Raw genomic sequence first — 15,359 nt, 5'->3', positions numbered from 1 at the left:
CTCACCTTAACTTCTGGTAACACACAGTCCTTAAATGTAAACGGTTTTGGCATAGGGTGGGTCTCTGCCTGCTCCCCAGCCCTGTTTAACCCTTCCAGGCCCTGAGTTCTTAAACTCCCATGAGGGGCTCCTCCCTTCATCTAGGTTTTCCTGTGCGTCTGGATTTTAAGGTGGACCAGGAAGACAGCTGTGGCCGGTTCTTTAAGGTAGTCTGAGGGAGTTTTCTATATACTCCCTCACACTCCTTTTTGAACGTTAAATGCTATCACAGTAGATTTCCTTAGAATCCTCCCTCCAGTTATTAATTCAAATTTGATCATGTTATGATCACTATTGCCAAGTGGCCCTAACAACATAATCTCTCGCACCAAATCATGTATTTCACTAGGAATTTTTGTTTTTGTACCAGTTGCTCCATTTAGCAATCATGTGTTTCATCTAGAAACTTTACCTCCTTAGCATATCCTGATTTGATGTTTACCTAGTCAATACTGGTATAATTAAAATTACCCATTATTACTGTGTTTCTAATTTTGTTCACATCTTCTCTAATTTCTCTTAGTATTTCGTTGCCTTGTCTGTTCATTCTGGCTAGGTGGACAGTAATACACCCCCACTGCTATTCTATTCCCCTCATCACTTGGGATTTCTATCCATAAAGATTCTACAGTACATTTTGTTTCCAACAGAATTTTTATCCTGTTTGACTCAACACCCTCTTTAATATATAGTGCTACCTCTCCACCAATTTGATCCATCCTATCATTGCGATATAATTTGTACCCTGGTATCACAGTGTCCCATGGATTATATCCTCCTTCCACCAGGTCTCTGATATGCCAATTATATCTACCTCTTCAGTGCTATACACTAACTCTCCCATCTTATTCTATAGGCTTCTAGCATTTGTATATTTGTTGTGGTCTCTTCCAGCAAATAGATTTGGTTTAATTTTAATTTATAGATATATTTTGGGCTTAGCCGCTTCCCACTCCTCCTTTGGGCTTCCAGCTCAATCAGAGTCTGCCCATAGTAGGTCTACAACTCAATGAACCATCAATTTGACCTACCTGTAATTTTTCCTATGGGGTTTCCCATCTATGTAGATGACTTGCAGCGAGCCTTCAGCCAAGGACCACAGCCCATGGCTCACTATGGAACCAAGTATATGGTCTGATCAGTGCGTGTCATTAGTGAATGATGGCTTGTATTCCCTCCCCCCAAGCAATCTGAATGCTGCTTCTGTAGCAGCCCCAGTTCTACCTGGCCCAAAGAATAGAAACTGAATCTAGGTCTGCCACACGGTAACAAGTAGCACCGTTACTGGGCCTGACTTTCCTTTGTACAGGGGATGCAGTATATGCTAGCTGTGATTGGTTGAACTGGAGGACCCTAGTGCCCTTAGAAAATCCATTAATTTGCAGTTTGGCAACAAACCTTTTCAGAAAGGCTTGTAGTGTTTTGTAGATCATATATATATAAATGCACGATGACTGTGTTTGTTTTTTCTCAAGTGAGCCTTTTTTCTGAAATTCTTCTCATTATCTGGTTGGTGACCAAACATAAAAGTGGCTAATTAATTATATTTTGCTAAACTCTAAGGCATTCTTTTGCAAAGCATCCCATCAGTATTACCCTATGAATGTGTGCAGAGAGTTAACCAAAATATGGAGCAGATAACTGATGAGGTGCAGACTATTGTGTTATGTTACTTGCACTTGTCATTTTTGGCCTCCATCTGCATTTTACAGTGCTTATATTCTTATGAGTTCAGCTGTTAGTTTAGGTTGGGTTGAGGAAAGGGGTAGATAGAATTCCTAGGCTGGAGGTCCAGCTCCAGCCATTTTTAATGAATTTTCTTTTATGTTTCATAGCATTAAATTTTGTTTACTTTCTTGAGATGAATTCTTTTTAGCAGGAGAGAGGAGGAAGTTAACAGATACAGGTTTAATGAATTAGCCTTGAGGACCTCAGGCCCACCACAAGGGCTACTAATCACAGTAAGAAATGATGAGCTTTCTCCTGGCCTTTCTGTTCCATCACTACAGCAGTATTGGTCAGAAAACAAGCAGCAATAACTGTTTAGGCCAAGGGATTGCACTGATGGTCCTCGAGGGCCACAAACAGGTTAGGTTTTTAGGATATTCCTAATAAATATGAATAAGAGATTTGTATGCATATTTCCTCAATTGTATGCAAATATACATACAATTGATTGCATACACATTAGGGATAGCCTAAAAACCTGAGACCTTTGCAGCTCTCAAGGACTGTCGTGGAATACCATTGATTTAGATGGATGATATTTATTTCTGGGGAATTCTGCGCAACAAATAATGTGTGCAGAATTTCTCTCCTGCACAGAATTCCTCATTATTCCACAGAATTGGGCGCAAGGTCCAGGAGGAAGCAGCAGCAGTGGTGGCCAGCATGGGCTGAAAGAAAGTTGTTCTCTTCCCACACAGGCTGGAAGATAATGGTTAGTGACAGATTGGCCTATGCTGACTGGGAGAGAGGAGGGAACAATGGCGATGTCTGCCCACACAGACCGGAAGAGAGAAGGAAGCAGTGGCAGCTCCGCCTGTGCAGGTCAGAAGAGTCAAGATAGACCATGTCAACTCGCCCAGGCCAGAAGAGAGGAAGTAGCATCGGCATCAGCCCACACAGGCTGAAATAGATGAGGTTGTAATGTTGGTCTTGGCCTGGATGGGCCCGACAAGAGGAGAGAGCAATGGAATCTGGTGGAGCTTGAAAGAGGAGATGGACAGTGAGCTGGGAGGGAAGTGGGAAGGTAGGAGAGAGTGGGTCTTGCTAAAGGGGTAGGATTAAACCTAGCGGAGAGGGAGAAAACTGGAGGATCTTGCTGAGTTGTGGGGAGAGAACCGGGAAAGAGAGGACCGGAGAGCACTAGAGATGGATTCAAGCATGGTGGGGTCAGAGTAGGAAATCTTGGGTTCTCCTAGGACAAGCAGAATGGTAGTTCTCACATGTGGATGACATCATCAGATGGAGCCCAGCACAGAAAACTTCTACCCAGCATGCCACTATCCACGCATCCATGTAGGGTCTCTTCTTTTCCGCGGAGCTACTGTCTCGTGGTTCTGGAGCTCATGTTCTTTTTTGCAGGAAACACTTCAAAAAGTGTGTATTTTCTCAAATTCTTCCTGCACTGGGTCTCTCTCCAGTTCCCCCTAACTTTTCATTGGTTGGCGAGTTTTTTTCCTTTTTTCTCTCCTCAGTTTCCGCTGATCGCCATGTCCTCACTGTCTTCTGTACACCTCATGGTGGTCTCAGGCTTCTGTCGGTGCCCGAAGTGCCCTCGGACTATGTCCTTAATGGATCAACATGTGTGCATCCTGTGCCTGGGGGCAACACACGATGTTTGGGGCTGCGAATTGTGCACTCAAATGACCCCAAAGGGCCAACATGCCCAGCTGGACAAGATGGAGAAGGTTTTCAGATCTGGTAAATCTGATCGTTCCATTCCAGCATCGAAGCCATTGACACCCAAGGATCAGGGATGTCTCTTGCCCCGAGGCCTTCGGGTGAGGGACCACTGGAGATTGGCCAGTGTTCATTTCTTTTAAGTCCCAGACCTCTACACTGAGGAAAGGCCAGGCCGAGCACCGTGGGAGATCTCGAAAGCACCGCTATCGGTCTCCATGCAGTGTGGGACTCGGGTTGGCCTCTGTGCTTGCTACCTTGCCATGATGAGAGGAGGTCTCGCCCCCATCACAACTGGTGGCCCGAGGCCATCTACACCAATTCCACTGTCAGGTGTAGCTTCTCCTCGGCATCCCGAGGTGAAGCTGGCCTCACCACTCCCCTCTCAGCCTGCTCTTTCATCAGAGGCTTTCGAAGCGGAACTTGAGCATCAAGTACGCCTGGTGGTGGAACGTGTTTTGTGTGACAGGGAGCCAGAGCTCCCAGCACCAGTGCCTTCACTGATGCCGGTGCCCACACCGATGCCAAGATCCTTGAATATGCTGGTGCCTGCACCGATGCCGGCGCCAGTGGTACCCGTGTTGGAAGCATTATTGGATCAGCTCGATGCCCTCCTTGGTGTCCTCTTGACCCAGTTGATGCCAGCACCCCGTGACCTGTGAGGCACCAAAGCATAGGGCATCAGAGCCAATCCCCATTGGAGACTCCGGGGACAAGGGACCGTCTGTCCCCTCTGCACCATTGGGACCTTGCATGCCCTGGCCCAAGCTGCCTGGGCTGGTGCCTAGATCCTCAGGGCCCCCCGTTGCCCGTGTGTGCCTGGTGCCTCAGCCCTGGGATGCACCTAACGCTCCCTGGCCTTTCTCCCTGGGCAGTCTTGATGAACCTGAGGACCCTTGGGTAAATGATGCTTCTGATGGTTCATCAGTGGATTCTGATGGTCTTCCCTCAGATCAGTCACCCTTAATTTTTATTTATTTATTTAGATTTAGATTCCTTTTCTCACTTTTTCAGTGCTTCAAAGTGGATTACATTCAGGTACTTTTAGGTATTTCCCTATCCCCAGAGGGCTTACAATCTAAGTTTGTACCTTAGGCAATGGAGAAGAAGCATTGATCACCACTGGAGAACCTAACCTTCGTGGGGTTCATCCGCATCATGACGGAGGCCATACCCTTCCAGCTTATGATGGAAGAAGATGCCTGCCTTAAAATGCTGGAGATCCTGTAGTTCGTGGATGCCCCAAAAGAGGTAGTGGCAGTCCCCCATTCATGAGATCTTTTGTGAGCTGCTTCTTTGGCTATAGGAGCACCCCCTCTCCGTTGCTCCAGTGAACTAGAAGGCCGATGGGGTGTATTTGATGCGTAAGACTATGGGATTTGAGAAGCATTGGCTTTCCCACCAGTTGGTAGTGGTGGAGTCCACACTAAAGAAGGTGAAGAGGTCAAAAACGCATGCTTCGGCTCCCCCTGGCAAAGAGCACAGATTGTGGGATGCTATTGGTAGGAGGGTATTTCAGGGTTCCATGTTAGTAGCCCGCATCACCTCCTACCTTCTGTACATGACCTAATATATACCCGTAATCTCTAGAAGCAGGTCCAGGAGATTGTAGACCGCTTATCATAACAGCCCCAGGAGACCCCTATGGCCATTGTTCAGAAGGGCTTGTAGTGCAGAAAGCATAAAGTGCGGGCAACCTATGATGTCTTTGAAACAGCAGGCCGAGTTGCGGCTGCCGGCATTTCTGCGAGGCATCTTGCTTGGTTCCGTGCCTCAGACCTTTGTCCTGAGGTTCAGGAGAGGCTGGTTCTTACCTTGCACCGAGGATAACCTTTTCGGTGACAAGGTAAAGGACACGGTCACACAACTGAAGAATCACCATGAGACTCTTCAGCATCTGTCGGCCGATGTATCTGCTTCACCGTCCTCTTCCAAGAGGTCCTCAAGACCAGATTCAAGAAGACCCTTCTACAGGCCGAGAAATTATTATCCTCTTGCCCCTCACTCCTGTCCGCAGCAGGTCAGTTCTAGGGGCAGGTCCTGGCAGCAGCGGGGCCACAAGCCTCAGCCACCGCCTCAGACTAGCCCCGTGACAGGGTCTTCACTGGCATTGAGGGAGCCCAAGCCAGGGGTTTCAAACAAGACTAGAGGGCCCATCGGTTGGGGGCCGTCTCCTTTGCGTATCAATGGTCGTCCGTGAGTTCAGACATTGGGTCCTGGCTATTATCCTTCATGAGTACAGGCTAAACCTCAAGGACGATCTGCTGGATTAACTCCCATGTCCGTTGTGGGGTCCCATCTCGCATCCAGAGCTGCTCCTAGCGGAGCTCTCAGACCTCTTAACAGCCAGGGCTGTGGAGCCTGTCCCTTTGACCAGCAGGGTCAGGGGTTTTACTCCTGTTATTTCTTGATTCCATCTCATCTTCAGCTTACAAGCAAACAGATTTCTCGAGAGAGAAAAGTTCAAGATGGTATCCCTGGGCACCCTGATTCCTCCCTACAAAGAGGGGACTGGTTTTGCTCCCTTGACCTACAAGACCCCTATATGCACATTGGAATTTTCCCAGGTCACAGGAAGTATCTCCACTTTGTGGTAGGCCGTCAGCATTTTCAGTACTACGTGCTCCCGTTCGGCCTGGCCTCTGCACTGCAAGTCTTCACAAAGTGTCTGGCTGTGGTCTGGGCCTACTTGTGCAGAATTTTACTAGGAGTAGATATTTTCTGTGAAATAGTGATATATGTAGTGCACAAATAGTGTCTGCGATCTCCTTTCTTCCTTGCAATAAGAGGAAAGACACAACCAAATTAAACAATTCTGCACACAATATTTTAAAATTCTGCAGACTATTTGTTCATCTAAAATGATATAAACCCTTTTGAATAATTTAAAATGCAAGAAAGAAAAAATGGTATAACTCAAAAATGCATATATATATTTTTTTTTAATAGTGCAGAATTTCCCTCATACGGCTTGGCCACCATCCCCAGATCTCTACTGCCCTCTCCCAGGCTCAGACCTGCTCAACTCTCTTCCCCCCCCCCTTTGGCTTGAACCCCTTGACTTGTTCTCTCCTTCCCTCCCCCTAGGATCAGTCCCCCAGCCCACTCATTAACTTTCACCATTTCATTGCACCTCAAATATTAGGCTAAAAATATTACTGTTACCCAGTGTTCAAATATAATTCTGTTGAAAACCAAATGGGAAAAAAAGAACAATGTCTTCCAAATGAACTGAGCAAAGTTTATTTTCTAATTGTGTAAAATAGCATTAAGTATGTGTGCAGTAGTGCTATGCTCCAAAGAGCGTTGTTTATGTTTCAAGTCTAAATTATACTATCCACATGGTGTCTGTGCCAGATTCCGTTTTAATCCGACAAGGAATGTTTGCAGCTGTAACAGCTCCAGAAATTACTATACAGCAATATACAAATTATTTGGGTAGCTGGAGGGGGGCCTTTAAACTCTGGGCCCATAAAGGTGTCTGAGAATCAGGAGGAAACTTGTGGCAGTTTTATTTAGATAAAGTTCACCGCAGGAGAAGGGCACCAGAGGTCAGTCAGGAGAACAGAGAGCGTATAAATGCATTGAAACAGGCCTTCGGGTCCAACTCGGTGGCAGTTGCTGTCCACTTCCATGTGGAATGTCCCCGCTTCACTTCCCAGATTGGGTTGGCTGGAGCTGGGCATGCTGCAGACACAGCCCCTTTGGGAGGATGGTAGTCATGGTCGTCATTAAAGGTGACAGCTGGTGGTTGGATTTACAGCCAACAAGGCAGAGTTCCTGAAAGAGCTCCGGGGCATGGCTTGCGACTTTGGGACCATCATTGCAAGGATCAGACCAGGAACCGTGAGAAGAAGGGTGGTGGCAAAAGAAGCATCACAGTGCCAGAATCCTAATCCTGGTTACAACTGAGCTGGAAGAGAAAGTAGGAACTAGTGGAAAACATCCCCCCCCCCCCCCCCCACCCCGAAAATAAGAATGCATGCTGATGTACTGTTGTGGTATAAGGGCAATTTCCAGAACAACCTAGCCTGCTAAGGAGTTATAGTGTCACTGGGCTGTATTTAACTGGGCATTTTAGGAGAGGGGCTTGGGTTAAGCGTCGTAAACTCTATGATAGATTGTATTTTCAAATATACATGTGTAGTTTTTCTCCTGTAACTCCACCTGCCATTAAATAGGAGCAAGGTACATGAGTTCTTTTGTACTAATGCAGCTTATAGCAAACTTTCTCGGAGGATAAACAGGATGACAGTTCTCACATGTGGATGACATCTTTAGATGGAACCCAGCATGGAACTTTGATTTCAAAGCTTTTAGGAGCTTTGAGCATGCCCTACTGGCCATGTGCGCAGACCCAGCCACCTCCCTGCCTCCTAGACAGGGCCTTTCAATCTCATCTCTTCCACAGAGCCTGCAAGTCACACAGCTACTGCAGTGAACATTTCTGGAGCTGCAGGAGCTGTTTTTTCTTGCAGGCCCCCGTGGGTTTATTTTCTCTTCTACTACCTTTAGGTAGTTTTTTGTCTATTTCATGGAGTTTTTTTTTTTTTTCTCATTTCTTACCCTTTATTTCTGTCAGCTCTATGGTGGACTGGCCTGGTACCCAGTACAGCTTGGTCAAGGTTTTATCCCAGCCTTTGTGCTGTGTTTTTAGTCTAATGCCTCAAGGGACCTGCAGTTTTCAGTCTCTGCACAGCCAGACTAGGCTTCTTGCCCCAGGGTAAGACCTGGGTACAGACCACGGTGCCTGGGTACACACAGAAGTGTCTCTGGTGGCCCCTACCCTGCTACTGCCATCCTCCTTGAGGCTCCAGCCATTATTAGCTAGCATTCCAGGCAGGAGCTCCTGGAGACGTAGCTGAGCAATGTGCATCAACAGAGGCTTCAACGAGTGAGGTAATCAAATTTGCAGATGATACAAAATTATTCAGAATAGTTAAATCACAAGTGGATTGCAATAAATTGCAGGAGAACCTTGTGAAACTGGCAGATTGGGCATCCAAATGGCAGATGAAATTTACTGTGGGCAAATGCAAGATGATGCATATAGGGAAAAATAACCCATGCTGTAGTTACACGGTTAGGTTCCATATTAGGAGATACCACCCAGGAAAAAGATCTAGGTATCATAATGGATAATACATTGAAATTGTCAGCTCAGTGTGCTGCAGCAGTCAAAAATGCAAACAGAATGTTAGGAATTATTAAGAAGGGAATGGTGAATAAAACGGATAATGTCATAAAGCCTCTTTATTGCTCCATGGTGAGACCACACCATGAGTACTGTGTACAATTCTGGTCGCCACATCTCAAAAAATATATGTTGCAATGGAGAAGGTACAGAGAAGGGTGACCAAAATGATAAAGGGGATGGAACTGCTCCTCTATGAGGAAAGGCTAAAGAGGTTAGGGCTGTTCAGCTTGGAGAACAGAAGGCTGAGGGGGAATTTGATAGAGGTCTTTAAAATCATGAGAGGTCTAAAACAGGTAAATGTGAATCAATTATTTACTCTTTTGGATAATAGAAGGACTAGGGGGCACTCCATGAAGTTAGCAAATAGCACATTTAAAACTAATTGGAGAAAATTCTTTTTCACTCAATACACAATTAAGCTCTGGAATTTGTTGCCAGAGGACATGGTTAGTGCAGTTAATGTAACTGGGTTTAAAAAAGGTTAAAATAAGTTCTTGGAGAAGACTATTAACTGCTATTAATCCAGTAGAGAATAGCCACTGCTATTACTGTCATCAGTAGCACGGGATCTACTTAGTGTTTGGGTACTTGCCAGGTACTTATAGCCTGGATTGGCCACTGTTGAAAACAGGATGCTGGGCTTGATGGACCCTTGGTCTGACTCAGTATGGCAAGTTCTTATGTTCTTAAGGGATCCAGGAGGGCACCATCAATGCATCGATGTCATCAATTCTCCCTTGATTCATACACTAGGTTTGACCAGGTCTGTGCCTGATGGAGTATTCCCCATGGGGATGATAGCTCATTCTCCCCACAATCCTGAGAATTGCACTAGTTTCCTTGAGCCTAAGTTAAGTATCACCTCTGGTGCCTGGATAAAAAGCCTCCCCTCCTGCCTGCCAGCTTATCCTGGTATAGAAACATAGAAATGACGACAGAAGAAGACCAAATGGCCCATCCAGTCTGCCCAGCAAGCTTCACACATTTTTTCTCTCATACTTATCTGTTTCTCTTAGCTCTTGGTTCTATTTCCCTTCCACCCCCACCATTAATGTAGAGAGCAGTGATGGAGCTGCATCCAAGTGAATATCTAGCTTGATTAGTTAGGGGTAGTAGCCGGCGCAATAAGCAAGCTACACCCATGCTTATTTGTTTTACCCAGACTATGTTATACAGCCCTTATTGGTTGTTTTTCTTCTCCCCTGCCAATAAGCAAGCAGTCTTGGAGGAGGAGCTGGAGAGCCTGAGCATGGGAGCAATCATCAGTGGCTGATGCACTGATGCTGCCATGCCCTGAAGTTATTGGATGCCCATGCACCGACAAGTGCCAGTGTAATCAGTGCCTGATGCCGTCTAGACTGGATGACATTAGCACTGGCAGAATCTACACCAGGTGCCATGGCACCGGCAGAATTGACATCTGTCACTTCTGCAGTGACAGCAATGAAGTTGTACAGGGGACATCGACATAGACCACAGTTATGCCGAGGGTTGCTGTGGCACCAGCTTATCTGTGTTTGGCACCAGGATGCCACCTGCTTTGACACTGGGAACCATTGTGCTGATAAAAACTATGCTAGGCACCACATCAATGTCAAGTGCTACTGCGCCATTGGAAATCATTGTCAAGTGCTGTGCATTGATGTGTGACAATAGGCATCTCACACCAGTGTGTTGATACAGCTTGGAAAACGTTAGCCGCAGTGCACCGAGACATCGCTTGGGCATGTCAATAGACATTCAGGACCGAGCGCCCTAGATAAATGAGTGAGATCCTGCCCACTCCTGGTCCAGCCAAATAGACCAGGTGGATTATCTGAGATGTAGAGCTATGGATCAGATCCCTGATTCACCTCCTTCACAATGAATGGAACGACCTCCAAAGGATCCATCCTTCCTCTGACAGCTTGTGACATGGATTCCCTGTTACTGAGGAGCTTCCAGGAGTTATACTATCCTGAGCACTTTTAGGTAAAACCTCTATTGCCAGGGGCTATGCTTGATGAAGGTACAGCCTATGGTGAGCCAGGGGTTGTTAGACCAGCTGAGGAGCAGAATAGCAGGGTCTGTTAGACCCCTAACATTTTTAATTCCAGATACTGGTGAATTCCTTTATTGGAGGCAGAGGTGAGTTAGTGTTAAGGTCGCCGTCTGCCCACTCTACTGCCACTATAGCCCCACTATCCACAATGAGGGCTTAGGGATAGAGCACTATAGTGAGGGGAGATGGTCTTCCTTTGATCTCTGCACCTATCAGTAACTTGTTCTGTGCTCATGTGACAGAGACTGGAGGACTTAAGAACTACAGCATAGCCTAGCCAGGACCCAAATTGGGTTTTTGACTGGATCAGGGGATCATGAACCAGATCCCAATGTTGGCACTATAATTTTTAGCTAAAACCATGGCATCCAAGATATTTAGGTTATCTAAAAGAGCGTACCCATATTCAGTATTCCAAATCACTCTCTAAAAGCTTTTGCAGCTTTTCAGTGTCTAAGAATTGTTGTGGAAGTGGATCCTTGGACCAAGGTGAGGTTGGTGCTGCCCACAGGGAGGAGCCCTGCAGGTCCTCACCATTGGCAGGCGGAGCTGGCTGGAACAGAGGCCCAACAGGAACTTCACCAATACCCGCCCTCATTCCCCTTAGGTTAACCCCTCAGGTGCCAGGGCCACCTGGACTTAGGCACGGGCCTCTGGGAAGAGATTAATCCATTGCAGAAGATGTTGAAGGCCAAGTAGGAGTGAAACAGAGTCAGTTCAAGCAGTGGGCAGGGAAGACAGCAGAGACTGATGCAGGCTGAGGTCAGGGGCAAGCGGAGTTTGTGCAGTGTTGAGGTCCGGGCCAAGTTCTGGGCAGGCAGAATTCAAGCAAGATGATGAGCAGGCAGTGGTCACAGGGCAGGTGGAAGGTGGCAGCATCGAGAAGCAGTCTGAAGTCAACACAGGGAGCCAACCGAAGACTGAGCCAAGAGTCCAAACTAAAGTCAAGCCAGGAGGTCAGTCCGAGGGGTGAGGTAAGGTGTAACAGGATGGGACACTGAAGACAGAAAAGGGAACACAAGACAGGAACTCAAGAAAAAGCCAGACCAAAGAAGGTCCAGGAATAAACACAGAAAATCCAAAGAGACAGAGCAGAACCAGGAACACGAAGACAAGATGCAGGATCAAGGTCAGGAACAGGAACCATTCTTCCCTATCAGGGGCCCATAGGGCCTGACAAATTTACATCACAGGTATGAGGATGGGATCCAGTAACATATGTCACAGGACCTGAAGGAGCTGATAACTCAATCTCACCCTGGATGTGAGACTATTACACAATGCCTGCTAAGGGAAAGCTTGAGATATTTTTGCCTAGGCAGCTTATGTCCTCCTAGGAGAAGGGGACATTTTCTACTCCCTTGTCCGAACCACCTCTAGCGTAGATTCCATCCATTCTTTTGGAACAATGTCCTATGCTGGATTTAGCAAAAGAGTTTAGGAACTCTGGTATTAATATCCAGATGTTCCTTACTCTTTTGGCACCATGAACCATCAACAATCCAAGCATGAGAAACTTGCAATGTTCCTGTAGGTATTCAGGCTGGGTGTTGCAAGACATGCAGGATGCTGAGGTTGGAAATGGATTTCCTCTACCTGGAATCTACTCCCTAGGAGCTGGAAAGATCATTCTCCCCTCGAAAGAGGATTATATATTGAATGCCTACTGCAAAGTTCATAAGCATGTCTCTTGATGTCCATTCAGGACAAGTCAGGTTAGCCCTTATAGGTTTTTCTTGGACCCATCGTCTTGGTCAAGAAGTACCTTGACCCCTAAAATATAGTGTTCTAGTACAACTTGTCCTGACTATGGATGCATCTGATCTTGATTTGGGAGTTTGCATAAGGGGCTTCGTGCTCATGGAATTTCATTGTCCTCCTTCAGAGAATATAGTATTTGAGGGTTCATTTGGCCAACGAATTGTTCTTATCCAAACAGATATTAATTCTACTTTGTGTAACAGGAAGCTGTTATGTTGAAGAACAAGGACATTTTTAGCTGTAGGACTCAAAAACCTACACCAAGTGGACAAAAAGTCTGTTCTGATGATCAGACTGAACCAGGGTCTGGAACCCTTGATGGTCCCTGGTTGGGGACTTACCCTAAATTGGAGTCTGGGGTTTTGATAAGTCTATTTTCAAATTACTCAGTTTACAAAGCAAGCCCTATGTAAACTGAAAAGAATATAAGCAACTAGGTCCCTCATAGCTCCTACTGGCTGAGACAGATTCAGTGGAAGCTCCCTGGGTGAACATTCATCAGGGATGTTGTCAGATTGGGGAATTCTCCAACATTGATTTGTTCAGCTTAAGGGCTGGTACTCTAAACTAATGTTGGGTTCAGATGCTCTCAGCCCAATTGTAGAGTCATAGACCCTAAGGCCCAGAATCCGTCTGGTAATGTATTTCCTATTCCTTTGGTATCCAGAAGGAAGCTCATGGTGTGAAGAGACAATTCTTGCCTTATGGCTTGAGTAATGAGTCCTAGAACCCTTTTCCCTGTTTCACAGGAAATCTACTAACTCCTTCTGCATTTTCCCATGACAGTTGGTTAACCAATGCTGTTAAATTTCACTTTGGTGAAACTGGTTCTTTTGCCATCATGTAGAAGGTAACTCCATCTTTGTATGGCCTTAGTAGTATGCTTTATATGAGGGGGTACTTCAGTTAAAGCTCACAGCTGAGCCTTCTACTGTTCATAAGATATTAATATAGTGGCACCAAGTGGTTAGAGAAGCTCTTTTGAGCTTTTGCCCTCTTGTTGGCATAATATTTGGCTATTCTTGATAAAAGGCAGAATATCAAATGTCTATAAGTAAATAAATAAATAAAACTTTCTGTTAGTGGTCACTTCGGTAGCTAGGGTCTATCTGCTCCAGATCCTAGGGCCTTTCCCACCTTCTTTTAAGTTTTTTCTACTAAGTTATCTCTATGCACGTTTGTAGTCCCTTCCTAATGTCGTGCATAAGTCTGTAAAGGCAATCTGCTGTTACTTTTCAGTTACAAGTGTTCCTTAGCCTTCCATCTGGAGTGGTCTAAAGCCCTTGATAGTCTACTCAGGTTTTCTTCTTGACATCATTATACCTGGAATGATTATAGCCAAGAGCTCGGTTTCTCTTGCTGTGGATTATACCCTTTTTCTCACCCAGGCAGGCTGGATCTGGTCTGGCATGTCAAAACTCTCACATATACCGCTCCTCTCTTTTGGCAGGGGCTCCCAACGTGAAACTGAATTTTAAACAGTGTCTTAGGGAGTTCCTTTGAGTTGCAGAATCAAATTCCATTCCCTCCTAGGGCCCATTATTTGGTTCAGATTGCCCCAAAAAAAACCCAAAGAAAAAAAAATGAGGTTGGCCTGACATCACCATAAACAGTTGTGCCTTTGGCACTGTTTAGTTTTTTCTTTTTGTTTGAGGCAGTCTGTAGCTTGGGTGCCTTCACATGTAAGGACTACCATTCTGTTTGTCCTTGGAGAAAGTGACATTACTTACCTGTAACATGGGTTCTCCAATGGATAGCAAGATACCAGTCCTTGCAAAATCTCTTCCTTCTCTCCTTGGAGTCTTAGCTTTATTATGGATGGAGAAGTGCTGCCTGGCAGGTAGGGGTGGCTAGGGCTGCACAGCAGGACATGCTCAGCGCTTCTAGAAGCTTTGAAGTCAAAATTCCTTGCTGAGCTCCATCTGATGATGTCACGCACACGTGAGGACTGGCATCCTGCTGTCCATCGGAGAACCAGCATTACAGGTAAATAACTTTGTTCCCTTTGAAACTTCATAACAAATTACACCAATACAGAAATACCTGTGTTTGCTTCCATGAGCTAGCTTAGTGAAAATTGCCCCCCATTATGTCATATATTATTGTTCCCTCACCTAGAGCATTGTTTTGAAAAAGGGGAATTATAATTTTTTATACCATTAAGCATATCACTGTGAAAAAGTCTCCTTATAGACAACACTGTGTATAGCATCCTTGTTTTGTTTATTTAGCTCACTCTCCCAGTTTGCCCAGAGCAGTTCAGTGGGTATGTGCTCTCGAAATACACGTTCCTGTTACAGTGTCGGAGTGTGCTGGTGCATACAGTATATATTATTGGTTCCTGTATTTCCATGCATGAGTTTTATATAAGGTTTCCAGTATGTTGTTAACTTTCTTGGGGTTTTTCTCAAATAATGAGGCTGGGAGGGGAGGAGAGCCTTTGTGTGTGTGTTTATCCTAATTTGAAGACTGTTTCAGCCCACTGAATATGAATGGTACAGTAAGTGAGGACTCCATGTCCTGTGCCAAACTCTGAAGCTGAAAAGGTTTCAAGAATTTACCACACAGCAAGAGGCAGTATTCTATCGTGGGCCGTCCCTGTGACCAGCGTTTCTGATTCTTATTCATCAGAGACCTAGAAAAATAAAAACACTACTTTTTATTAGTGAGGCCAAGTGCATCCCATGTAGCAGACCAGTGTATTCACCTGTGGAACAAATGTAAATGAAAGGCCTGTGGCTCAGTTCTGATTACATTTTGCCTTTTTCTTCCACCCACCCCCCACAACCCTTCTGCAGCTTCCTGACAGCTGTATAATGGATTACTACGAAAAGTACCGGCTCAGAATGAATGAGCTAGAAGCATTTAACATGGTAAGGACAGGAGGTTAAAATATCTATCAAATAGAAGTAGCCT

General features: G+C 45.6%; 1 protein-coding gene across 11 annotated transcripts in view; it reads left to right on the top strand.

Annotated features, from left to right (window-relative positions):
* Positions 1–15,359, top strand: part of METTL25 (methyltransferase like 25) — a 265,950-nt gene that overhangs the window by 237,752 nt on the left and 12,839 nt on the right. For 8 of the 11 annotated variants that reach the window (XR_003856005.1, XR_003856002.1, XM_029597096.1 and 5 more), the window contains one exon: positions 15,242–15,316. The exons of the other annotated variants lie outside the window; for them this stretch is intronic. Coding sequence is in view for 6 of the 8 variants with exons in the window: in XM_029597096.1 (XP_029452956.1) it covers positions 15,242–15,316 (75 nt within the window). In the remaining 2 variants the exon portion in view is untranslated. The remainder of the gene's footprint in view (positions 1–15,241; positions 15,317–15,359) is intronic. 11 annotated transcript variants of the gene reach the window in all.

The sequence above is a fragment of the Rhinatrema bivittatum genome, chromosome 4 (assembly GCF_901001135.1).
Source record: "Rhinatrema bivittatum chromosome 4, aRhiBiv1.1, whole genome shotgun sequence".
In the NCBI taxonomy this organism is placed as follows: domain Eukaryota; kingdom Metazoa; phylum Chordata; class Amphibia; order Gymnophiona; family Rhinatrematidae; genus Rhinatrema; species Rhinatrema bivittatum.
This window is presented reverse-complemented; position numbering and strand designations above follow the sequence as displayed.